We start from the raw sequence: 27,959 nt of genomic DNA, 5'->3' as shown, positions 1-27,959 counted from the left end.
AACAGGAAGAATAAATTTTATTTAAATTGCTAAGTACAATTAGATTCCCTGATTATAGCCCATGTCCAGTATGATCTAAAGTATGTACCATATATAGTTGTACTCTTAGAAATCCTTGTATCTCTATGCAGGTGTGAATCTTATGTTGTACATGAACCATCAGAAGATTTATGTAAAATGTAAAGGCTATGTTTAGCTTTACAACTGCCTTTTCCCTGGAAACTGCTGCTGTTTTAAGTAAATTGAAGAAGCTACATGGTAATATTTGTCCAATAATTTAAGTTTTAAAAAGTAGTGATAAAACAAGCATGATGGTTGTTTTTTTTCCATAGATTATGCCAGGAATGTGATTTCCCCCATATTTCAGTACTAATCACTTTATATACACGCAGTCCAGAATATAGTGAGCACTAGCATAAAGTATGTCTCAGTCTATTTGCCCGTTGGACCATCATGGTGCATTTCTGGGGTGTAGGTAAGCAGAACAATCATGACCCAGAGGTGAAGCAATGCCTGGCCAAAAAAAAGAAAAAAAAAAGGAGGAGTTAGCACACAACGCTGACTACCATCCATCATTTACAATGGTTGTAATTCTGATTGTAGACAGAAGCAGCTAATTTTGTAGACATTAGGCCTTTCACAAAACATTTGTTTAATGGTTCCTTCCATTTTATTCCATTGCACCTAGCAAAGGAAAACTATTCTGATTTGCACAGTGAAGCGTTGTGCCAGATTCCAACGCAAGAAGCATTTTATAGCAAATTATGAAAAACTTGCTAAAAAATTACAATTAGCATGTCTGAGTGTCCCGCTAGGCATTGACCATCTTTGATAAAAAAGAATTACATTACAGATGGCCCCATACAGAGCTAATTCAAAATACTGAGACCCAACTTAGAAAGTGGTTTCAGAACCATATTAATTAGTAAAATTCTCAACAGTTTCAGTATGAAGCATTTTGTTCACCTACTAAACAGTACAATGGCAGTGTTACATTAGAAGGGAAGAGAGAAGGGGGAATTAAAATGGCCAAATTCCATCTATCACTCAAAAAATGGGAGAGGTGGTGGTACAGAAAAGTGTGGTTACCTTTAATTTTGTCAAGTGTGTATTTGGCTGCTTTGTATCCCCAAAGAGTGGCAACCCCATTCATCCAGTGATTTATTTTAAAAGCATCATTACGCTTTCTCAAGCAAGGCATTTTTCAATGCATATGAAATATGGAGTTAGAGTACTGAAATCTTTAAAGCAACAGCACACTGCAGCTGGGCTTACTTACATAACTACTGAGCACATCAACTGACAGAGACATTAACCCTCTAGTGAAACTGGGAGAAATTCCACTGACAATCATGCAAGATGTGAAGAACAAACTTCCTTTCTATAGCCCAAAATTAGATAAAAATCACGCTCACTGCTTTTATAGGTATTTGAAAAGAATGATTATTAATCACTGGGCTGAGGTAAAATGTTATTAAAACATTAGTTTCCCAAGTTATTTTAATGGAAGCTAGTCAGTCATAGAAATGTGCTATACTTTCCAATATGAGACTACAAAATTACAACCAGTATTAGTTACACAAATGTAAAAACTTTAAAAGCACTACAAATTCAAGGCAAGACTGTACATATATTGTCAGGCTACAGGACTCAAGAACTCATGTTCCATAAGCAGTCTTTATAGTCTACTATAAAATACAACGAATGGTCAAAACTAATTAGATACCCTTTTTCTTTTATAGACTATTGAATGCCTTTCAGACGAAGGCAAATACTATATAAAACTGACTATAAAAAATTCTACACAACAATGTACTCACCATATAAATGATTACAAATACCCTTGCTATGGGATACCGTCTTAGAAAGATTCCCAATCGAATGCTGTGAAAGTATAATACACATGTTAGAACAGAAAAATATTCCTGTTCCTTTACCCCGACCCCCACAAAATTGTAAACATCAACTGGTATTATACATATAGTTTTCCACATTTCTGCCTTTTGAATTTTACTACTTATTCACAACAGCTACTGGATTGAGAGAAACTAGTCTTTAGTCAGAACACAAAATTGTACGTACTTTTCTGGCCATAAAAAAGCCAGTCCCCTTGTTGCTATAAATATGTCACATTAGGCCTTGTCAGAAACAAAGGCTAGGGCTTTCAAAAAATCCTAAAGGAGTTAGACACCCAACTCCCATTGACTTACAATGAGATCTAGTTGGCTAACTCATTTAAGTTCTTTCGAAAATCTTAGTGAAAGAGGTCTGTGCCATTCTTACACTTAGTTATATGTGAGAAACAGAATAGCCTGTAGAATTCTAGTACAAATGCAACATGAAGTATACTGTATCAGTAGTTTGCATCATGGCCTTGTAATCTGCTTTAATAAAATAAAAATATGCTAGTAGAAAAGTGACAATACAAATACAGAAGTAATATTTAAATCAGTGTCACATACAACAGGCCACTCATCAAGGAAGCACTGGTATTTATAATCCTAATATTAAAATCACTTTAGAGGTGCAAAGTGTATCCTATTGAGGCATCCTCGTTTTCAAGGGTTTGAAACTATTACGTCCAACTGAAATTTGACTTAAGCTAAAGCTCCAGAGAAGACTTTTTTGGAAAGGCTAAGATAAGAAAGACAAGATAGCTCCTGAGACAAGAGATCAGAATAAGGTTCCAAAGCATGTTTGACTCATTCTAGGCACATATTTTGAGGACGCTTAGTTCATAGCATGGATTTATTCTGGGATACTTTAAAAAAAGATTTTAAAAAGGGATTTGAGAAAGGAAACACACACTGAAAAAGTAGCTAATAATTTATAACAGCTACTTTTCATATCCTTATTGCTGATCCATGACACACTGTAATATGTAACAGTAAAACTAACACACTGGGCACATTTCATGATCAGGTGGAATGTTCCTGGTCTAAATAACTTAGAAACATAACAGTGATAAAGCTCTGACACAGAGGATTTCTCTGCCAAAGACTCAGAAGAAGAAAAGAAGAGGAGAATTAGTAGTGGCTGTGACATTGGAAGACCAGGTGCCAGCTCTGGCCAAGGCTGTAAGCATCAGCTGAGCACTGACAAATTCATAGCTGGAAGCTCACCTATACATTAGCATTGTTCAAGATGGGTGTTAAGACTTGTAAGAATGTGTTTAGTCTCTGTAAACTGCTTGCAAGTTTCTACATGCATTAATCTCACTTGTAATGTCTGTATCTCATGTTTCAAAGTAAAATATAAGTTTGCTTTATAAATGTAAAAAGGCCTGCTCTGAATTTGTGAACCTAGGCAGTAAGAGTGGTTTCCCCCACCCATCAAGAAGGGCTATCAAAACTAAATGGCATTATAGGACAAAACAAAACTTTGTTGATTGCCCATCCACCCATGAAGAAATTACGTGCAGAGCACTCATCCCATTGGTTTGAACTCTGCGGGAAGGGCATATAAAGATGATCACAAGAAGAAACAGTTATATCTTTGCTGTTTGGACTCTCATAAGGGCTGGAGCAAAGAAACAAAAGCAGAGATCCCCAGGGTCAACCTGGGGTTGCCCTAAAAGACATTCAGTGGATAGATTACATCATCTGTCACCTTTTGGAACCACAGTCTAACTCATTTCTTTTCTTAGTTAATAAATCCTTAGTTAGTATACTATAAGACTGGCTACCAGTGTCGTCTTTGGTGTGATATCTAAAGCTAAGTGACTGGTCTCTTGAGATTGGTATATGGCAACCAACAATCACTAAGATGGACTGAAATGCCCCAGTGGACTGTGACTCTATGCTTCATTCTATGGTAAGACTGCTATAGTGATTCAGGAGGTCACACTTGATACTGGGTTGGGGAAACCTAATCATAGAACATACCACCAGTTTGGGGTGTCTGCCCTGCTTTCTAACAGTTTGCCCTGAGGCTGCACTCAGTTGTGAACTGCAGACAGCATGACAATAGTAAAAGTTATTTTTTATATATGCAAGATAACTCTGCAATGTCCAATAAAACCTGATGGGTTCTTGTACCATGTACCCAACTATTAACATAATTTGTGGTAGCACAAGACTATTCACATCACAAGATATTATGACGGGAATAAAGTGAATGGGAATTAACCATGTCAATATTTAATATGAATTTGTACCATACTAAATGTATGGGTGTGTTTTTATACAATTAGAAACAATTCAAAATAAAAGGTGTACTGAGGAGGAAGACTGTATAAGGAACTAGTCCAAGAAGAGAAACATTCCTTTATGATTTATGTACTCTTACCTAAACTGGTCTATACTACTGGCAGCTTTGCGAACTCTTCCATACATTCCTGCCATGTTAGCATCCACATCACTAAAAAGGACAGGAACACTGCGCATGCGAGTACCTATTTAAAACAAAAGAACAAACAAATCTGAGTAGGCTAAAGATGCCTTCCTAGGAAATGTATTTGTCTATGTAGGGTCGACAGAGTTAAATGTTTAATTTCACCTTTTTGCAGTGTTCAAGATTTTCAGTGCACAACGGAAAACAAGTCAGATGAATCACTGTATATTTAAAGGGGATTTCTGTTTTGAGAGGAATTGTTGGATAAGATTACAATTTAGTTAAAAATGCATCTGAGAAAGTGATTTTTATTCCAGTTCTGTATCGACTAAATCAGCATTTTAGTATTCAGTTCAGATGTTTTATACTCCAAAATAATTTCTTTGCTTCATTATCATTTCTTAAGTATATACTGCAATGATTTTCTTATTTGCTTTACTTTTATTACAAAGGAACTCTTGTCATACAATAGCTGTATCTGACTGCATTTCTGATAATAAATTCCTGTTTTTCAGGGTTTTATAATATCATGAAAAAAGATGACCCAGGTTAAAATTTTCATAGGTGTATCCTGGTCTGAAAGTCTAAGTGTGACTGAACAAAATTGGCTTATTTTTAGTTTAGCTTTATAAGAGCAGAAAAACTGAATGTGTCATTTCAGATTTTATTGTTCTCCTGACAAAGGGAGTTTTAAAAGAAAGAGACATTTCACAGGCAAACAACTGGGCAGGTATTTTACATCAAAGTTCAAGGAGTGGGTGTATTTTGTTTTTAAAGTTAGCACAATTACTTCTTTCGTAGAGTTGAATCAAAGTAAGGTATCAAAGCAGAAATCAATAGCAGCTGAAGTTTCTCAGAGACATCTGAGATATGATACTACTCAAAGCAGCCAAGCCAATCTCAGTGGAGAAGACACATTTGTAGGCTACTTTCTCAGAGATTTCCAAGGAAAACAGAATGAGGGCAAACTGATTTTAACCAAATGGAGGACAGTGCATTCAAGGTTTCTCAGAAACTTCCACTTAAATTTGATCATCTCACAATGGAACACCTATTCTAACCCCCACCTTCCAAAAACCATAAAAAACCCAACCAACCAACCCCCCTCCATAAAAAAAAAAATTACAGGACACATATGCAAGTAATATTTAAACCCACAAAACAAAGTAATTCACAGGTGAAACTGCACTGCCGGTTGCATTGGCAGCTGTCATGGTAAACTGATTTTAAAAGAACATACTTGCTATATTATTAATCACAATGGGGAGAATTAAGAATGAAGTTTTGCTTTAATAAATTCACTTAAAATTGCCTACACATAGAAAAGCAGTCTCTATTTGGCTATTTTCGACTGTACTAGTTATAATTGGAAAGATCAACTCAATAAACGTCTTATTTGCCATATTTTTCTTATATACAGAGATGTTTACGGAAATGAATGGGGAATATAAGAGTCCTTAGTTAAGCTGAGCACACACACATTTTTAAATATGATCTTTCCATGTTTACCTTCACCACTGTCAATTCCTGCCATATTAATTGCAGGTCCATTAGTACTACTGCCTTGGATAGTCTTAAGCTGTTGCTCAAGGCGTTCCAGTTGATAGACGAGGGAGTTCTTCTCTGTGCTGAGACTCTCCAACATGGTCTGCTTCTGAATCAGAGTCTCGGTCAGCTGATGAAGCCGATTTTCCAGCTCTGACTGACTACTGCTGCTCAAAGCCTTGTTTGTGAGCTGAAAAAGAAAAGTTAGTGCAAAATATAAGGCAGAAGATGAAACATAAAAATTAAATCTAGACTTTGAAATAGTTCAACTCCTAAGTCTTATGAGAGAGAGGCTGATGCAAGGAGTGGGATGCCACAGGATTTTAATGATGCAACAGCTATTACTACTACCGCCATCATTAACAAAATGTGAGAGAGAGAAATTTGATTGTAGAAGCATTATGCCTTGATAATTGCTTTCACTAGGAAGTTCCTGGCAAGTATCTATGAATATAGTGCTACCCCCATGTGAACATTGCCATACAAAAGTGAGTTTGCACCTAACAACAAATCCTAGTAGTCTCCTGGCTTGTGTAGGAAAACATTAGTGATCGGCCCATGGCCATTACACCTGCAAGATTCACAGAACGGCGGGAAGTGAGGCAACTTGATCCCATTTAGTTGGGAGGCTGTTACAAACCTAAGGGGCAGCATTAAAGAAGGCACAAAATTGGACATAGGTGAAGGAGAATTAGGGAGAGGTGAGGTACATGGGCACTGGATACGAACAGCAGAGGGAGAAGGACAAGACTAAGGGTTTGTCTATCCATACAGCATTGCAGTGGCATAGCTGCACCGATGCAGCGCTTAGTGAAGACGATCCTACCCTGTTGGCAGAGTTAATCCACCTCCCCAAGAGGCGGTAGCTTTGTCAATGGGAGAAGTCCTCCTGTCCACATAGCACTGTCTACACCAGGAATTCAGTACAGGTCAGGAATTCAGTGAGTATTTTCCACGCCCCTGAGCGACAGCGATACTAACATAAGCCTGTAGTGTAGGCCACGCCTAAGGCAACATGGTCCATAGGGTCCAATTTGCAGAGATTTTTGAAAGCAGACACTTGAAGTGGATCTTTCTTAAGTGATTCTGTTTTATAGTTTCTATCCAGGTTCTAACTGGATTCACAATTCATACACAATTCAAGGCATGTCTTGAATTTTACGCGTGAGACAACAGCCATGTTGATGGCGGTGCAGACAACACTATGTCAGCACAGGCCAGGTAGAGGTCAAACACTCAAGATTCATCCTGTAAACTGTGCATGATTATGGAAACTTAGCCAAGTTTGGTTGTTCAGGAAAAAAATGTGCCAAATTCATAGTAGTACACTCAGCAGAGTGCTTGCTGATGGCTTAATCCACTCAGTGTGAACTACAGTGCTGAAAAAGAATGTGTGTTTCTTCTCCTTGAAGATGCAATATGTGGCCTCCAAAAGGGGGTGAGCATCAGATTTCTCCCATCAGGCAAGCTCTACCAGACAGGCTTGATTGCAACAAAGTCTTGGCAGACAAATGTGATCTGCAATTTACACTGAAGAGGCTCTCCAATTTATATTTGATAGAGTTGCAGTGACAAACAATGGACTTATGTTCACCTTACAAAGACAAGGTTACATGCCAGTTATCACCAGGGACAGAGAAAATTAAAACCATCAGCACCAGTATACTGAAGTCATTTAATTCCTTAAGAGAGATCATTTTGACTATTAAATATTGACCAGCATCAAGAAACTGCATCCTTTGGAATACTAAAGCCAAGTAAAGCACCTACCTAGAATCAAAATAGGTGTTAAATTGAAGATCTTACACCTGCTTCAGTATGCAAAGGCCTGAATATACTGACATTGACCCAATCATCTAACCCAGTGCTTCTCAAACTATCTGATGTGGGGGACTGGCAATTTTTTTTCCCCTCCAATGTGTGTGCAGACCGGCAGCTGATGCCTCATGGACCGGCACCAGTCCGCAGACCACCACTTTGAGTAGCACTGATCTAACCTGCTGTAAGTTGAATCTTAGCCACCTGTGGTCATCATACATTTTAAGTGGTAGTACCGAGTCTGCAGTGAGATACCAGACTGATCATGGACTATTGGCATTCAGGCAATGCAAATACAAATCAGCTGCACTGGACAGGGCATGGTACACATGGACAATACATACATTCTGAAGTAAATTTTGTATAGTGAAGTATTATCAGGAAACCAAGCCCCATTGGGTTCAAAGAAAACTATATCAAGACAATTTTCAAGTCCTTTGACATCCAAAATGTAAAGCAAGTAGTGTTTAATACTAGATTGTCATTTTTTCTGTAATAGTCTACAGTGCATTGTGTGGCCTTGTATATAATTTGCATGAAATGAAACAAATAAATGTTACATTAACAGGATCCAGCTCAGAAACTCATACTACCCATACAACCATCAATACCCTTTTTTGTTGTTTCACAGGAGAGAACGTATGGATTCAGGACCTGGTTCTCTAGTCATCTTGTGCACATACAGGGCCTTATCAGACAATACAGCCCTTTGTTTCTGAAGACAAACATTTTAAAATTGTGTTTGCTTTTGATATTTACTCCAAAGTTAATTTTCACTGTAGAGTAGATTTTCTTAAAACCTAATATACTCGGTTTCATTATTGGAATCTGAATGATTGATTATTAAAAGGATGTGTGCAAGCACCAAAGTTTATCAAATGGAATCTAACAGTTTCATTTTAACAGCTTTACAACCAGATGAAAAACAGAGTTTTACTCAACCAAAAGTGTAAGCTAAAACAAAGAAGGTAGTTTAGTGTTTTTAATGACTTAACAGCATTAAATATTCTTAAATGCAAATAAGTTACCTGATTTCTGAGTTTTTGAATTTCTTCCTCTCTGTCTTTTATTCTGCTTTGCAAGGTATTCTTTGTCCGATACAATTCTTCCTCATTGTAATGGAGTTCCTATAAAATTAATTGCAACCAGTTACAAAACAAAGATTAGTAGACAGCCTTTGGAAAGTATTTCAGGTGATGTTTTAGCCACTATTTGAGGCTTTACACTAAAGCAGAGGGTTTTACTTTGCCCTGAAAAAACGTATTGTCTAAAAAGAGACAACATAATGAAGGAAGGGATTTAGCCAAGAACAACTGATTGAGCGGTGAAGATTACCCTAGATCTTGTTAGTACCATGATTTTTGAACAGCGCTTTTAAATTCCCATTTAACGATTTAACATGTTTACTGTGATGTTTTTAAAATCTGTCTTACTTCAGTCATTTACTGTTAGAGCAGCACATAACTGTACTCTCCCTTCAAATCACTGAGTACACAAAGCAGAAGGAAAAAAATCCTTATCCTACTGATCCTCAACCAGTCTTCAATATCAAAAGCCTGAACAGCAAATACTTTAAAGAAACAAACAATCTCCATATACACAACGCCACAGTTATGTATGTTAATACAACTATCTTAGTGTGGCACTGTGCTCCAAAGTAGTATCCCAGCACCCCGATATTTACCATGGTGGTATAATTATATGTTTTGTATAAAAATGCATCTTGTGAAGTATCATTTTAAAAGACTTGATCTGTTGAACTTTAATATCCTGTTGGATTGTATGGGCTATCATTGTATGTGGAGTTATGAAGTTTTTCTGTGTGCATGTTACAGAAATATGTTGTGAGGTTGGGAACACCCACGACCAGCCTTTCTGGTGCAACAGTGGAGGAGTCAGATGCTCTAATAGCCCATTAATAGAATACACACTCACAAGGACTGTCCAAGGAACCTATACAGTGGAGACTTCTCAGTGATAGCATGTAGACAATGGAGACTGCTTGACCCATGTCACAATCACAGATGTTTCCAGCAAGCTGGAAGAAACTATAAAGGAGGGAAAGTGACAATCACTTGGCCTCTCTCCCCACAGAACTCAACACCTGGAAACACGTCTGGAGAATGAAGACTGAATTGGGGAGGTGGTCCCAGACTGGAAAAAAGAATCCTGTGTATTCAGGAATGATACCATCAGGGTGAGACACTGCTTGATTCAAATCTGTCTAGTTTATAGAACTCAGATTGTGATTTTAGTTTTATTTCTTGGGTAACCAACTTTGATCTGTACACTTATTACTTACAAACATTTAAAATCTGTCTTATGTTTTACCTAGAACAGGGTGTTTTGATTGAAGTGCTTGGGAAATCTGCTCAGGAACAAAAGCTGGTGCATGTCCTCTCCACATTGAGGGAGGGGTGGACTGGGTTATAAACTTACAATGGTCAGGCTTCTGACCAGGGCAAGATGGTACAGCCCTGGGGTTCCAGGCTGAGGGGCAGGGAGAACTGGCTAGAGCCTTTCTATTGTTAATTCATGAGTGGCTAGGCGAAGCATTCATGTAACGCTGCTAGGTGTGACCCTGCCTGTGGAAGTGCAGTATCTGGAGAGGTTTGCTGCTTGTCACAACATCATAGTGTGAGAGGGAGCCCAGGTTGGTAAGAGGGCTCAGCGGTACCCCACTGCCAGGTTGCACCCTGGGGAACCCACCATACTTAGTACCAGATTTACCTATAGTTTGGGTATTATTATAACTCATATAATATTATATGATTATAATATAATATTATATGATTATAATATAATATTATATGATTATAATATTATAATATTATAACTCATTATTATAACTATGTCCCTAAAACGGAAATTTCAGTTTGTTAAATGACTATAAAAGAAAATTACCATAGTTTTCATTCCACCTTGGTCTTTCTTGATATAGCACTGCCTTGGAATATATCCCACACTCCTAAAGACAGAGGTAACAGGATATACTCTACCATCTGCTTTGGTATAATAAACATTTAGCCATCCATCTAAAGCAGACTTGAACTTTTGAATTTTAATTAATTCAAGCTAGCATCTAATTAAAATGTAATTTCTAAAAGGACAGATAATCCTACAAAATAAATTGTTCCCAGAACGATGGTACACGCTCCAGCCTTCCTCATTATTTTTTCTCTTAACAGTGGCAACTTATTTACAACAATAAAAATGTCTATCAAGATATAAGACACTGGTCTGTGTTCAACCGAATGATGAGCCTAATAGTACTAGTCATTAACAACATGCCCTTTTATGCCATAATTTAAAGCAGAGAACCCCCTCACAGAAATCACTGTGGAGTTCTGCTTGAAGTCTAATGGCATAATATGGCCTAATGCTCTCAGAACCCTTTATTAGCAATTTATTAGTACCATACACTAAGCAGACAGAGTAACAATATTTGGACAATGGAGTCCAAAAAAGATTGCATAAGTAGGCACATTTTCAAACTATTACAGGCTAATGTAATCAAGACTTCCTGAAGTCCTTTGCATGAATTAGGCAAAAAAAAAAAAAAAGTTCTCTTGTACCCCATTTTTAAGTGTTTTAATTTTTTTAATTTAAATAATGTTTAAACCATCTCACTGGAAATACAAAATATGAAAGGAGCAAACAGATGTTACACAAGTCAGAGGAAGGCAACAGGAATGTCAACTTCTCATAGGGCTGACAGCCCCCAACCTTTCACTGTTGCAATGGGCAACATCTTGATATACCTTGACATTCTGTGATGACTTACTACTTACAGAACATACTTATATGCAAGTAGGAATGTATTTAAATATTAGGAAAAAATAAATAGAAAAAAGTTCATTTGTTCATGGATTATTCAATTATACCACTAGATGTCAGTCTTCTACCAGTATACCCAAATTATCTAAAATTTTAAACTATATGTAATTTAAACTACATATACATATGTACATATATGTATAAAACTACATATACGTATGTAAGATTTGTAACAATCTTAAATAAAGTATTAAATGTGAATGAAGTACATTATTGTTATCTTGCTTCCAATATGCAAAAATGTTCTTTTAAGCAATATTGTTAAATGGGAAATATCAATTTATGTATTTTATAACACTTTCATTTTTAGTAAAGCGATGTATATATAAACTTGCATCTCAGGCTGATGAATGTGTGTATTACAGAAATGCTCAGGTTTTGTTTACTTTGCAAATGGGTTGTACTCTATTTCAATTTTGAGTTTACTCAAAAAATATTGTGTTGGAGCTAAGCTTATTGTGTTGTGATATTGCTTTATATTTTATAAGAATAAGGTGTTGTCTAATTACCTGGGCAATATTTATTATTTTCTTCATAATTCTTTCCCTTTGCATTAGGCACCTGTAAATGATGCAATATGCATGCTTACCTAGGTTCACTGTAAGCTGCGTGGCAGCGCAACAGGGTATTTAGGGCCATGCAGGTCCCCCAGCCCAGCCCTGATAGAGCTGCCACAGCTGGGGAGAGGAGCCCTTTCCCCGGCCCAGCCCCACCAGACCTGCCACGGCCAGGGAAAAGGCACCTCTCCCCCACCCACCCCAAGCCCACGTGCTGCTGCGGGGAGAGGGAGTTGCAGGGAGTCCCCGCCCCCCACCAAATGTAACCCCTCATCCCCGTCACCACCTCAGAGCCCACATCCCTGGCCAGAGCCATCACACCCCAACCCTCTGCCTTAGCCCCCTCCCGCACCTCAAACCCTTCATCCCCAGCCCCACACCAGAGCCTGCACCCCAACCCTCTGCCTTAGCCCTTAGCCCTGAGCCCCCTCCCACACCACAGTCCCCTCATTCCCGGCCCTACCCAAGAGCTCACGCCCTCACCGCCCCCGCACTCCAACCCTCTGCCCCAACCCTGAGTCCCCTCCCACACTCCAAACCACTAGGCCCCACCCTGCCACATGAATTTTGTGTGGAGCGCCAATATGGAGGGGATGCGTCACACATCCCCTCCATAGTGGTGCACATAACAAAATTCATTCTGCACATGGGTGGGAAAAATTAGAGGGAAACACTGATGCTTACACCTAAATTTGCCAAAATGAATGCCCAACACAACCTACCATCACTCTGAATAATGGCAAAAAAGTTACTGTAATGTCATACCAGAGATTACACTCCTGGTTTCTTTGTTTCACCGCCAATGTCTAATGCACATAGTGCCTCTCTAACCTGTAGTTATCTCATCAGAAAAATGTCACTAACAATGCTTTGCACTTATCTTGTGCTTTCTCATCTGAAGAACCCAAAGCACTTTTCAAAAAGGGGTAAATGTTATTAGCCTCATTTTACATTTGGCCTTAAATATAGAAATTTGAGACGACTGTATATAAAGCCCAATTCGGTTTCCAACTTCCTGTGTAAACTTGGGTAAGCCACAAACTGTCTAGTCCTGTCACACCTGCTGCAAACAGACCCTTGAAATTCCTTCTAGGCCTAGGGGGGAGGGGCGGAGAAAGGGGGAAAATACCCTTTGATAGGGTATAAAGGAAGTTTTATCCTGTAGTTTCATTTCATTTTTGAAAGTTAGCCCAGATCAGTTCAGAGTTTGATGATGCAAATATTTGTCATCACCATGATTTTATCTTTTTGGCTGCTGGCTTCAGAGAAAATGATGTATTGATCTTTCAAAAACACATTTTACTATTCCTGCTCTTAAAAACTGCCTCTTGCACAAGTCATTGTCAAAATCTATTGATATTTCAAGTCTGCTATGTAGAGTAGTTTGATTAGAGACATGGAGGGACCCAAAGAAACATTAGATGCTTTGCAAACATTTTAAAGGAACACTCTGGACTTATTTTCAAGAGTACTTACTCGGTTTAATTCATTTTTCAGAAAACATTCTAAAAGTCAATGAGACTTAACTCAGACTACAAAAGCATGAGGCTCTCTCTTCTGTTTGGAGTAAAAGTGAGATAGAAATCAATCTTGTAATGGGACTGTAGTTGCCATCTAACTATAAAGAGGCAGCCCCCTTTCCATTATAAAGTATGTTCTTGCAGAACTAGAACTGGAATCCTGTCTCTCTAGCTCTAAAACCACCAATCTCTTATCACTAGATCTGAAGAAAGAGCTCTGAGAGCAGCCACCCACAGAAATATCCTTATATCCCTTCTAAATTGCAGCCAGCCAATAGTGGGTAACATGCTCACACACACAGGTCCTAATCCTGTAATCAGTTACTCCTATCAGATCCCTGTATAGTTGTGATGGGGTGTACCAGGCCCTGAGACCCCTGCTGGAGGCCTCACAGGCCTACTATACACCACCCCAGAAAAGGAGCGGTAGAGGTGAATCCTCCAGGCTGCCTAGAGCAGCTGTGAGGAAGCAACCAGAGTCCAGCAGGCTCATATAAAAAGGAGTTGCTAGACAGAGCAGATCAGTCACTGGCTGGAGCCAGAGATGCAAGAATGGTGCTCCTGGCTACAGCACCTGCAGAGCTGGACAGAGCAGCTGCTGGCAGGGACTAGGGGAGCAAGGAAGATGCTCCTGGCCGACCGCAGGGACTCAAGCAAGACTTCAGCCCTGAACTAAGTGTCAAGGAAAGGGTGAAAGGGCTGCAGGGAAGTGGCCTATGGAACAGTAGCTGCACAGTTAAATGGGACACAGCAGGGTTCACTGGTTTTTGTAGGGTTCCTGGGTTGGGACCCAGAGTAGTGGGTGGGCCCAGGTTCTCCCCACTTTGGCCACAGACAGAGTGGCCAAAGCCCTGAAGAAGGGGAGTTTACACAGGCCCAGGGAGCAGACTGAATACTCTGAAGAGGGTCAGCATTTGTGGACTTCGATAAACCCTCGGAAAGGGACAGAACACAGAGCGACTCAGCTGGACAACTGGGGTCAGTTGGGGTACCCCAGAAGGCAAAAAGTCTCTAGGGAGGGAGCCCTGGGGGCACTGCTCCATCCCAGAGCAGGGATGGTTTGAAAAGGACAATTTGAAAGCTAGCCTAGATAGAAGCTGAGCACTAAGCCCAGAGAAAGGGCTAAAGATACTAACTGAGGGCACTGTGATAGGCCCTGTTGGACTCGTACCCTGGAAGGGGTTTATTTTGCTGTACACCTACAGACTGTGTGTGACTTGGCCGGAGGGATGAGTCATAGAAAACCTGCTTGAGAAGTTAAATGCCCAAAAGGGTTGCCACAAATGGCACAGCTAGAGATAGAATGCAGGCAGATGCACACCTGATAGGAGGCACTCACGTGAGGTGAGTGGCCCCATCACAATGGTTCCATTAACTTAAGCTGAACTCCCTGAAGGCAGAAGAATGTATTTGTGCAGATCAGATTGCAAGAGGCACAATGCCCAATTCTGTACCCTCTGAAATCAGTGGCAAATAATTCCTACTGAAATCATTGGGCCTAAAACTACCCACAAGACAAATCATCAATGCTGTTTAATTACAAACTAATTTCTTCAAATACAGCTGATGCATGACAAATGACTGACAAGTTCTCTTCAAACTTTATAGAAGCATTCTCCTTTGAGCCGTCATAGTAACTCTGGCAACTCTAAGCCAAAATGCTTTTCAAAGCCATGGTTGTACACGGCCTAGAATAAGGTTTCTCAGCTCTCTAATTCTTTACCTGCTTTTGCCGTTCCAGCTCAGCCTCCACTTCTTGTTTGGCCATTTTGTGGGTTGCAATCTGTTCTTGGAGGTCTTGAAGTTGTTCTTTTGCTGACTCAGCTTCACTAACCTGCTGAGCCTCCATATCCTAAAAATAATATAAATATTATTGTTCCAGTAACATCAAGCCACACAGCTATCCCTGTAGTAATAGCAAAAACTACTCCTGCAGAGTGGAACTTAAGTGGCTTTAGCCACCTTTTTTGCCCATCATTGCTTTCAAGAAAAAAGACCACGGTATAAATGACCAAATACACAATTAAAAAAAAAAAAAAAAGCCTTTTTTTTTTTTTTAAATATTTAGGTACCTCCCACTGACTGCCTCCTTTCTCATCCTGTCTACAGGTTGAAGACTCACCAGGTTGACTTGTACATCGTTGCAGGGAGCAGGGGTAACCACAGACAACCTGTGCCCGCTAACAGGGGAGGGAGACACAACCCTGGAACAACTTGAGTCACGCACCCTCCTTCCCGAGCTGCACTCCCCTCTCTGGAAAGCAGCGCCCCCGCGATCCCAGGAAAGCAGCAGGCACTCTGTGCAGCTCCCAGCTGTTCCTCTGCCTCTCCCAAGAGTTAAAGCAGTCGTGACTTGGAGCAGCTCTCAGCTGTTCTTCTGCTCCTGCCTATGCCTCTCCCTCTCCCTGACCAGCACAGCTCCCCAGCTCAGCTGTTCTGCAGGGAGGGGGGCCCAGCCAACTGTACCATGTAACCAAGTAATCTGGGGTGGCATGTGACCCTGCATGCCCCCACTGCATTGCCTCTGGGGCTAACTAAGGGAACAGTGGCTGCCCAAAAACTACAGCTACTGTGAAGATCAACAGTTCTAAGGAATCTTAGAAGAACAAAAAGGCATACCCTTCGCTCTCCAAAGAAATATCTATGACAGTTTTTTGGGCAGAAACACCATCTTTCAATGGGGGCCTGGGATGGGGGAAGTGGACAGACAGCAGTAGAGGCAACACCTATATCCTGTCTCCCCTCATGCCCTCAGACACCTTATTACCTCTACCCTAGGAACTGGAGTGGTCAAGGAGAATGGAGAGAAACTGGAGTATCAATGACAAAGCATTTGTCTCACCCACAAGAGACTTTTTTTTTTAAGTACTAATAAATAAATGTTAAAAGCAGCATAATAGTTGTTCCAACCGTAACAAGGTATCTTGAATACCATTATAGTGATACTAATACAAGCAATACAAAGGCCACTGTAATCCCACATACTTACGTGGTTAACTACAAGGACTGCATATAAAGATTTCTACCTGTAGCTCTGTTCTCAGCTGCTGTATCTGCCCCATTAATTTCTGTATTTCCTCTTTCTGTGCTTCTTTCTCATGTCTCAGTTCTTCTAATTCCATGGTGCTTGCAGTAAGGCTATCCAGTCCTTCAATGCCAGAGCCTTCTTTTAGGCTGTTTATCAACTTTTCTTTAGACTGAAAGATTAAAAATGATTTTGTATTAATAAAGATGCTAACTATTAAATTCTTTCCTTAAATACATATGCTCTACTGCCCCCTGACTATATGAGATCCATGCTTGAATCTCTCAGCAAGATTTGGCTCTAAAATTTCAGGCATGAAACTAAAATTAAAAACTACATTTTTTAAGAGTGTGAGATAACTGGCTCTGTGGATATGGGGAAAGCAGTGGACGTGATATATCTTGACTTTAGCAAAGCTTTTGATACGGTCTCCCACAGTATCCTTGCCAGCACGTTAAAAAAGTATGGATTGGATGGACGGACTATAAGGTGGACAGAAAGCTGGCTAGATCATCCGGCTCAACAGGTAGTGATCAACAGCTCGCTGTCTAGTTGGCAGCCGGTATCAAGCAGAGTGCCCCAGGGGTTGGTGCTGTGGCTGGTTTTGTTCAGCATCTTCATTAATGATCTGGATGATGGGATGGATTGCACTCTCAACAAGTTCGCGGATGACACTAAGCTGCGGGGAGAGGAAGATAGGCTGGAAGGTAGGGATAGGGTTCAGAGTGACCTAGACAAATTGGAGGATTGGGCCAAAACAAATCTGATGAGGTTCAACAAGGACAAATGCAGAGTCCTGCACTTAGGACAGAAGACTCCCATGCACTGCTACAAGCTGGGGACCGACTGGCTAAGTGGCAGTTCCACAGAAAGGGACCTGGGGATTACAGTGGACAAGAATTTGGATATGAGTCAGTGTGCCCTTGTTGCCAAGAAGGCTAATGGCATATTGGGCTGCAGTAGGAACATTGCCCACAGATCAGGGGAAGTGATTATTCCCCCTCTATTTGGCACTGGTGAGGCCACATCTGGAGAACTGCGTTCAGTTTTGTGCCCCCCCCCCCACTACTGAAAGGATGTGGACAAATTGGAGAGAGACCAGCGGAGGGCAACGAAAATGATTAGGGGGCTGGGGCACTGATTTACGAAGAGAGGCTGAGAGAACTGGTCTTATTTAATCTGCAGAAGAGAAGAGTGAGGGGGGATTTGATAGCAAACTTCAACTACCTGAAGGGAGGTTCCAAAGAGGACGGAGCTAGGCTGCCTTCAGTGGTGGCAGATGACAGAACAAGAAGCAATGGTCTCAAGTTGCAGTGGGGGAGGTCTAGGTTGGATATTAGGAAAAACTATTTCAGTAGGAGAGCGGTGAAACACTGGAATGGGTTACCAAGGGAGGTGGCGGAATCTCCATCCTTAGAGGTTTTTAAGGCCCGGCTTGACAAAGCACTGGCTGGGATGATTTAGTTGGGGTTGGTCCTGCTTTGAGCAGGGGGCTGGACTAGATGACCTCCCGAGGTCTCTTCCAACTCTAATATTTATGATTATATTGCAGGATCAGGATTTTAATTTTCATGTCAGTTATCTAACTCAGTCTTCAGCGGCACATGATTCTATTAAATGTAAATTCTATCATCATGTATTTTAAGATCTATTGCACCATTATAATATACTGTTGATATAAAAAGTCCAAAAGCAAATATATCACTGATCAGATGTAGAAAACATAAATGGAACAAAATTAAACATGATGCTCCATTCCAATGATTCATTGCTCCATTCCACTTTAAAATCAAATGTGTCAATGTTTTTGCATTAACCTGGATTTCTTCCCAGTTACTTATACTTAGGAGGGAGTTGCATGCTTACTTGGAGTATGCGAGTAGCTTTTTGTTTGTAGTCCACCAATTCCTGTTTAACAGACTCCAAGCTGTTTTTAGTTACTTTGACTTGCTGCTGAAGCTCCTCCACTCTCCTCTTCTCATCCACATATTTTCGTTCTGCTGCAGTAACTGCTTCTGCCAAGTTCTGCCGTTCAACTTCCATTTTACTAAGGCGAGCAGCAAACTCATTCTATTAGTGGCAAAAAAAAAGTTTAAACAATTAGTACAATCCCAATTTTCAGTTAGCAAAAAAGGTTTCAATGCTAACTATAAAAGAAACAAGACATTAGAGTTCACTCCCTCCAGGTTAAAATCTTCTTCAGTACTTTTTATTCAGATAAAACTCACACTAAATTTAATGGAGTGCTAAATCCTAGAAAGCAGCCAGATCTAAGTCATTAAACAACAAATATGTTCTTTACTGAGTAAAGGAAATTCATCCTATTATTTAAGCCATATGACTGACAAAATGAGCAAATTGCCCCTTGAAAAGACACTGTCCACTTGGGGGTTTAGACCAATGTTCCCTCTAATTTTTACTCCTGGGGGAATTCTGCATCACTGTGCATGTGCAGAATTTATGTCCTCCGCAGATTTCTTTGCTTCCCCGCAGAAAAATGACTTTCTGATGGGGAAGCAAAGGGAAGCCACAAGAGCCATCATGAGATCCTCCCCAGCAGTATGTTTCGGGTGCCCAGGGCAGCCGGCAGAGAAGTAAATCACTGTGGGGCAGGAGGCAAGACAAGGGAAGACCAGGCTGGTGACTCCTACCCTGCACTGGACACAGCTGCTAGTCCTGCCTGGGCTGAGGAGGACGGGACTTCCTTTTCCCCTGCACAGCATCCAGGGCCGTGCCAGACCCACCCCCAGATTTCTCCCCTGGCTGTAGGAAGCTCTGAAAACTCCCCTCCTGCCCCCCAGCACTTCCTACACGCATTGCTCCTCAGCTGCAGGGGGGAGAATTACTGTACAGGGAGCTGCTCCCACATCCGCATCCACCCAACTCCCATGCATCTATACCCAGACCATCCCGCCAAGCCTCACCCCCCAGCACCCAGAACCCACCCTGACGAGCCCCACTCCCCCTGCACCTGGACCATCTTGACAAGCCACCCACACATGGATCCCCACCCTACCAAGCACCAACCAGCTGCAGCTGGATCCCCGCCCCACTCCTCCAGCATCTGGACCTCCCCCACGCCTCCACCTCCTCCTCTGAGTGCGCCACATTCCCGCTCTTCCCACTCCCTCCTGGAGTTTGCTCCAGCTCTTTGGTGGTGGCAAGCGCTGAGAAGTATGTGGAGGAGTGGGGACGCAGTGCACTCGGGGAGGAGGAGGTGAGGTGCGGCGGGGAGCTTGGTACCACGGAGTCACCACCTATGCTCCCCAACGCCATGCTGGAGACTCCACATTTATTTGAAAAATAAAATTTGCAGAAATTTAAAATATTCTGTGCAGAATTTTTAATTTTTTGGTGCAGAATGCCCTCAGAAGTAAACCACCTCCATATAGGTGCACATAACAAAATTTCATGTGACAGGGGTGAGATTGAGGGGTCTGGAGTGTGTGAGTGAGGGCTCCAGCAGGAGTTGCAGGCTCTGTGTTGGGGCCGGGGATGATGGGCTCGGGGCCGGGGCAGAGGGTTGGAGTGCAGGGTCGGGGGGCGGCCTTCCGCTGTGGCTGCGGGCTCTGGGGTGGGGCCACGGATGAGGGATTTAGGGTGCAGGCTGCTCCAGGCTATGGCAGGAAAAGAGGACTCCCCCCAGCAGCACCTGGGCTGGAGAGGGGGAGCAGGAAAAGAGGTGCCTCTTCCCGCCGTGGCAGCTCTGGGTCTCAGGCCACAGGATAGGTGCCTCTCCTCAGGCAGGTCTGGGGCTGGGAGAGAGAGTGTTTCTCCCCGCCTCTCCCTGCCACAGCGGCTCTGGGGTTGGGGCCATGGGATAGGCGCCTCTTCCCCAGTTGCGGCTGGCCCGGAGGTGGGGCTGGGGCACCTCTTCCCCAGCCACGGCTGGCTTGGTTTGGGGTGCCTCTCCCCTTGCTGCAGCAGGTTTTAACATTTTCTTGCAGTAGAGTGAACACCCAAAAAGCATACTAATTCAGGAGAATCAGAAGAAAAAAAAAAATGGAGCAATGGATTCCATTGTCCAAATTAAGTGCAGTTAAGTAATAAGCAAAAAGTATAAACTATGGAAAGTAAACAAGGTTAAAACTAGTTCAGTAATCTATTAGCAACATGAGTTTGCAAATCTATTTGAAGAGGAGTTTTATGTTGAAACACTAACAAAATGTGGTAAAAACAGAACTACAATAAAAGTGGTCAATAGTTTCTGGACTGTTTCACCACTGATTCTGGAAAATAAAATTTAAAAAAGCTAAATAAATTAGTGTACAAGGGACACCTACTTCTTCAGAGGCCAGATCCTGCCAAGTGCTCAGAACCCTTAACTCCAGGCAAAATCAATGGGAGTTGAGGGCACTTAGCATCTCAGGAACCCAAAAGCGGAATCTGACACTCCACCTCCATTTTCACATCTAACCTGCATCTGCTTGTAACTTTCTTGTTCTCGCTTCAATGCGGAGTCTGCATCATGTAGCCTCTCCTGCACAGTTTGAAGGGCTTGATTCTGCAGGTTTTTCCCTTCGCTGTGGTCTTGTATTATTCTAAAAGAGTATTACAGAATATCATTGAAAAGTAAGCCTATATACTATGCTTTCAAGGTAGAAACAATAAGGTGATTTTTTCAAACTCTCTTATGTCAGACAGTGCTAATCAATGGTTTACCTGGTTTTCACTTTGCAATGTTTTTTTTTTCTAATGCAGAAAAAATTCTATTTTCTTAAACAGTACTTCAGAACACAGGTAGAATAGTAAGAATAAAACCTACAGCTCACCTAAAAGTAAAAGCACCCCACATATTTCTGTTGCCCAAGTTAGAAGTAGAATTTAAAGAGTTTTACTCTTAGGTTTGGTTTGGTTTTTTAAATAAAGGAGCAAGTATTCAACTGACTACTGAACACCCAATGTGGACAGAAAACAGAAAAGTTCTTACACTTGTAGGCAAACATACTTTATTTGCCTTTTTGGTCAAATATAGTCTCTACCAATGCGAAATCTCAAATTTCAGACTTCTCTCTCAAACATTAGAATTACACAAATGGTTTATATAAAATGTATTTGAACAATTATACCAGTTCAGTCACAAATAAACACTGACACAAGCAAGTGGCAATTAAACTTATTCAAGTCTCTGACCTGTTCTCACTGAAGTCAATGGCGCTCATGTTAAGTATAATGATATCTGAATCAAGCCTTAAATAATACTTACATTTTTTCCTAACTAAAATTCTCAAATCTAGATATATAGGAAAGTGATAACAACTGTCATTTTGACTACTGAAAACACCAATCTTTATAGCTTGAATTCTCCAACCTATTACTACTGTTTGGAATGGGTTTTAAAGTACCGTGATTTTTCACTCTGTAATGCTTCCAGGGCTTCTGTCCGAGTACTCAGTAGCTGATCAGCTTCTTGCAACCGCACTTTCAGCACGGCCAGTTGGGAATCCTTGGCAGAAACAGCTTCTGTAAGATCATCAACCTGAGCTTGAAGTTCTCGAACGACCCTGTCACTCTTTGAATGGTCAACATTCCATTTTTCAACCCTTGCTCTGGCATGCTTTAATTCTACCAAAAAAAAAAAGAAAAAGGATACATTTGCATACATACAATAAAATCTGCTGCCTCAAGGAAAAAATAAATAGTATTAGATGCCAGGTGGTTAGAATGCCACTTGTATCACAATCCATACCAGAAAAAAATTAAGTGCAACCAGCTGAGTTTATAAAACATTGAAAAAAAAAGCGAGAGCTGACTCTAAAACACTGGAGCAGATTCTCTTCTTAACCCAAGCTGTTGAAGCACAAAATAAAACTTAAAAAGGCACAACTACTAGAGTCAACGAGTCAGTGTTAAAATGACATCTTTGAGTTTGTACTGTTCATTTTAAAAAACAAAACAAACACCATATTAGTTTTAACCTTTACTCAAAATTATCAGGTTAAAATTCATATGCAGTACTGTTTTAAAAAAAGATTTCCCTAACCTGTGGTATTATCAGCTTTGATTAGTTAAACAATATTATAAATTTAATTGGCTTATTTTGCATTTCAATTAGCTTAGGCAAGGAATATATAGACTAGTCAATTTGACTTTTTTATTGTTATTTTCTAGACTGTTTCACTTTCTGGGCCTCATATATTTGCATAATACATGCCATAATGTTTGGGTTCAAATATTGCAGGGGATTGTTATTCCTTTAAAAAAAAAAAAAGGGTCAGACTTTTTTTAAAATGTGTAAACATTTCTAATAGCAGTGGCCTTTCCTAAACCTTGTTTTTACACAATCTAAATTTTGGGTCTAATTAACTTGATTGTGTCCCTTTAATCACTACTCTTATTTTGTTGTTGTTGAAGAACGACTACTCCTCCCAACTATCTCAAGTAAATTTTTTTTCCCCCAGATGGTTTCAGTGAAGGTCATATTACCCACCATATCAGAACATCTTTGTCTTAAATTCATTAGGAGCTAACGAGCTTAACGTGGATAGCTCAAAGATACTTTTCATTCTCTCCAGCTTAGTATCCATTTAGACTGTCAGGAATCACTATGCTTAACAAGCCACATCTACAGATTCAACTAGAAGTACTTGAATCTGAACACAAGTCACTGATGGAGAGTTACTACTGGTTTCTATTTTACTAGAATCTCAAAACCAGTTAATATTTTGAAATATAAGCTTCCAAACTAGACTACCTTCCTGTGTTTCTTTGGATCTCTGAATTAATGAAGCCATTTCTTGATTTAAAGACTGAACCTCATTCCGAAGCAGTTGATTCTCCAGGCGAAGATTGGACAGTTCGTGGGATTTGCAATCATCATTAGCTGAAAGGCTGTGATTAGTTGCTGTATTCAGTGATGAATCTTTTGTAACATCCACTTGTGTATCCAATCCAGAATCAGAGCCATCAGGAGTTTCTGTACAAAGAAATCTGAGTTAAATCAAGTATGTTTGTTTTGTATGGCTACTCACAGTAAGTAGACCAACAATGATCCACATATACAAAAGATAGACATTTCACCATTAAAGTGGGTCACTGAATAGCTACTCACAATAAACAGACCTATATAGTACCATATTGTCGTACATAGTATAATGCAGATGATTTGTACACTGTAGCGAGAACAGCCACAGATGGCATAATTGTTGGCAATTGGTTATAACAAAGAGTCATATTTCAGGTGGGAAAATGTTAACATTTTCATGACTATGCTGCAGAAAACTTGCCTCAAAAATCTAATCCAAACACAGAAGAGTGCAGTTTATTCACTTTATATAAGATAGCCTATTAAGGTTACTTCAATTATACCCATCTCCTCACCAACTTCTTTACTAACCACCTGGCCTCAAAGTATTTGATCAATGTATTTTTTGAGGAGGAGGGGAGGCACTTTTCACCATAGAAATGTTTACTATAAAAACACTGGAAAATACAATGATTTGAAGCCCTGTAGTAGGCTGTGGAATATTTCCTTTATTCTTGCTTCATATCATACTTCCGTAAGAGGTTTTGTAATACATGAAAATTACAAGGAACTTTTGAATAGTATCTAGAAATCCTAATTGCACATTAATTCCCTGAATTATGGGAATTAAGTAGCAATTCTATTTTATAGAGTGGATGCTGATAGAAAGAACACTCTAAACTAATACAGCTGACAGTGCTCTGACCAAGTCACCAGAAAACACACACACGGGATTTGGATTCCTAATAGGGGGTTACTGAAGTCTTATATAACATTCTAGATGCCAATGAGCATATATTATAGGGCCTTATATGTAAAGTCTTGCACTGGTGTCAATATGAAACAGTATGACATGCAGAGAGAGTAAAGAAACAGCTGTTCCACACGTGTTATTTTTACTTCAGATTCAGTGTATCCACCTTGGATAACCAGATGAAAACCAGTGAGTGCAGACTGAAGTCAATACAAAGCAAGGGTGTCCATTTGAATCCAGTGTTTTAAACTGTCATCATACTCTTTACTTCACCTTGTGCTCACCAACAAGCCTGCTCCACCTTCAACAGTCCACATCACACAGTGCCCTAGGGAAATGGGGTGGGCCATTAATTCTGAATACTGACACACCAAGAAAACAGCACCATAAATCCAAGCAAGATTTGTTCAATACTTCTTGTATCTCTTGCCCTAGAGTTAAAACGTTTTAAGTGCCATTCCCTTCCTTTTAGTTTATACAGTCTTCACATAACCAGACGCTGTGTGACAATACATTTATTTTTGTCAATAATTATAAAATGCACAAATAGCCCATCTCCATTTTACAACTAACTTTTTGTGGGAGGTATGGACTGTCTTTTATGTCAGGTGCACTAAGAGACATACCTAACTAATACCAATGACTGGCAAACAAGATGTTATAGTGGGCAAAGCAGGCATACCTTGTAAACATAATCAGGGTACCACGTGACCTGAATCTACAATTAATACATCTTGAGTTAGCTGTGATCAATCATTAAAGAGTTGTAAGAACTCTTAACTATAAACATATCCCAATTTTAAGGAGTAGAAACTACAATAAGGGGAGGGCTAAGTCTTTTTACCAACTTCAATACAACAGGTTTGATTTAATAATACTAATACATGCACTTATAGTACTTCAAATATTCAATGAACTGTACTGATATCAACTAAGTAACAACACTCTCGTGAGGCAGTGCATGTATTCTACTCATTTTACATGTGGAGAAATGGAGGGAAATAGGTAAGGTTACTCCAAGGTCACCCAGTGAATCAACAGAAGTGCTGGGGTTAGAATTAAGAGGTTCTTGTCTCCCAACCATGTTACCATTACTCTAGAACACCTTTCCCTCATATTAGAATCTATTTCATTTACTGTCAGTAAATTTGTTACCCTTCACATAACATGGTTTTAAAAATACCTATGTTCAATAAACATCTATAGTTCTAGTTAGCTACCGTGGCTTTGACTCCTGATAGAATTGTCTTCAGTAGTTTTTACATTTTGTGTACTTGTAGGCATAGAACTAATGCTTGAAGTCAGAGAGTGATTCTGAAGAACAACTGTCTTGCTCTTCTCCTTTTTAGGGTCCATCCGTCCATTAGTTCCTTTCTCAGAACTATTGAGAAAATCAAACAAAAGCTCATCATTAGGTTCAGACTTTTTCCTTCTTACAAACTGGGAAGAAGGTCTGGGAGTGGAAACACTTTCTGCTGGAGAAGAGGCCTCCGAAGACATCTTGGATGCTGCTTTGACATTTGCAGTTCCAGCTAGGATTGTAGCTTTCTGGTGTTTAATATTATCAGCTGCAGAGGAGATATAGGTTGCTTTAGATGATGTCTGATATTTCAATTCTCCAGTTTGCTGGTGCAGTTCAGGATATTCACCGGCAGACTCCAAAATCGTATTATCATATATTACATTCCCTGTACCATCTTTTTTGCTCAAAGCTGATGCAGCTCCTTGATCGACTCTGTTGAGAAGGTCCTCTGCCTTTCCAGCAAGATCAGCAAACCAAGACATAATGGATGTCTATTGACAAAATATACAGAATTGATCTCCAAAAGCATGAGCTGCAAAAAGATACAAAATGGTTACAGATTAAATATATGTTGATGAACTGAGGCATCTGGTTTATCTTTGTTGTAAACTATGGTTATGTTAATAGTTTTGTCCTTGTTTCATCCATTAACATGCCATATTACTGGAGAGAGTCCAAATCAGATGTTCTAACAGGAAAATGTAGACTAGGGGTTGTCAATTATTTTTTGTCAGGGTCCAAATTTCTTGGTCAATATATAGTTAAGGTCCAGACTCCAGACAAAATAATTAAAAAAAAAACAAAACACCAACCCCAATAATTATAATAAGTAAAAAGATTTCAGGGTCCATTCACGTGACAACCTCTACTGTAGAGGAATGAGTTTTAGCTACTAAACCAGCAGTCATTCAGGGCATCAACACCTACTAGCAGCTGTAGCAACCCCTATAACTATAAAATGATGGTCTGCTTGCAGCAGATTAAAGGAAAACAAACTGGGATGGAGAAGGAAATGGGAAGTGATGCAGATAACCACAGGTGTATAGTAGAAAAAAGTTTCTTTGACCTTTGACATACAGACCTCTCCAGAGGCACTTGCAGGAACTCCATACCGCCCCGTCTGCTTTAAAATCGGTGCAACTCCTAATCTTGTGGACTGTGTGAACCCCTTCAACTATGTTGGAGGGCCTCTTTAACTATGTTTAACTACGGGCCCTAAGGGCCAGACTTTTAAAGGCGAGAACGTCAGCTGGGGTTAGGCACCCATACACCTTTACCAGTCTGGCCCGGAGCGCCCCGTAGGCTGCCAGCGATGACACACTGTGCCTGCGTTCGGGGGGGCCGTGCCCCACACGAGCCCTGCCCGGACCCCGGAGGAGACACAGCCACGGGGCCCGCGGGGGACAGAAGGGTCGGCATCGGCAGCACAACACGGGGGAAGGGAGCAGGCGGCTCAGAATGAGGAGCCGGCCTTAACCCCCCCACCCCTGCCGCCGCTTCCCATCCCCCGCCGCGCTGTTAGGCCCCAGCACAGCCCCGGCCTCACCTTGTCCCGGCGCCCGCCCTGCCTCCGCGGGGAGCACCCGGCTGGCAGCCGGCCGAGGGATGCAGGGGCTAAATCGGCGGCAGAGGCCGCTGCGGCTACACAGAGGCCGCAGGCCGGACACGGCACCTCAGCTCCATCTTCCGGGAGACGTGGCCAGTAGAGGGCGGACGCAGGGACCCAGCGCACCACCGGCCAGGCCGCCGGATGCGCAGGCGCAGTCAGAAGCTCGGAGCGAGGCCACGTCCCCTGCCGCCCGAGAGGAGGGGCAGGGACGGGGCAAGGCCACGCCCCTTGCCGCGAGCGTCCGCCCGTCCTAGAGAGGAGGGGCAGGGAGTGAGCAAGAGGCCCCGTAGCGTTCCCGGCGGGAGGGGCGGAGTTGGAGCGGTACTGCAGACTCTATCAGCCACAGTGTCTCGCGAGGCCTACGCGCTTCAACCCCTCCCCCGCTCCCTCTCATCCCCGATCTCCCTCCACGTGACCCCGCCCTCGGCTCTTTCACAGGCCCCTCCCACTCGGTCAAGGGCAACGCGTCAAACGCCAACAACCCCTCCTCCAGCCCCCCCCCGCCCTTCCCGATGGTCCTCACAGCCGTGAGGCGTGAAGCAGAGCAGGGAGCAGCCTCTAGACGGCGCTGTGAGCTCACTCAGAAACGAGCCACCCCGGCTGTCCAGGCGGAGACTGGAGCCTGCTTTTGGCCCGTGCTCTGGCCTGGAGTTGCAAACGTCCAGCCAGGGGGTTATAGTTACAGATGCTCAACC

At 41.4% G+C, this 27,959-nt stretch overlaps 1 protein-coding gene across 2 annotated transcripts; it reads right to left on the bottom strand.

Moving 5' to 3' along the window:
* GOLGA5 (golgin A5) lies at positions 1-27,443 on the bottom strand. Of its 2 annotated transcripts, none has more exons than XM_048854633.2 (13): positions 27,202-27,443; positions 25,573-26,187; positions 23,329-23,550; positions 21,980-22,199; positions 21,052-21,175; positions 18,501-18,704; positions 16,636-16,806; positions 15,333-15,461; positions 8,724-8,822; positions 5,842-6,067; positions 4,288-4,393; positions 1,821-1,884; positions 1-513 (listed from the first exon to the last, which is right to left on the bottom strand). In XM_048854633.2, the coding sequence occupies exons 2-13, from the start codon at positions 26,135-26,137 to the stop codon at positions 433-435; spliced, it is 2,211 nt and encodes a 736-aa protein (XP_048710590.1). In that variant the 5' UTR covers positions 26,138-26,187; positions 27,202-27,443; the 3' UTR covers positions 1-432. The 2 variants fall into 2 exon arrangements, with proteins under 2 accessions (XP_048710590.1, XP_048710591.1); XM_048854634.2 differs by lacking the exon at positions 27,202-27,443 and adding an exon at positions 26,737-27,077.
* Positions 27,444-27,959: the final 516 nt, after the last annotated feature.

The sequence above is a fragment of the Caretta caretta genome, chromosome 6 (genome assembly GCF_965140235.1).
Source record: "Caretta caretta isolate rCarCar2 chromosome 6, rCarCar1.hap1, whole genome shotgun sequence".
Lineage (NCBI taxonomy): Eukaryota > Metazoa > Chordata > Testudines > Cheloniidae > Caretta > Caretta caretta.
The sequence above is the reverse complement of the archived record's forward strand: the minus strand, read 5'-3'. Positions and strand labels throughout refer to the sequence as shown.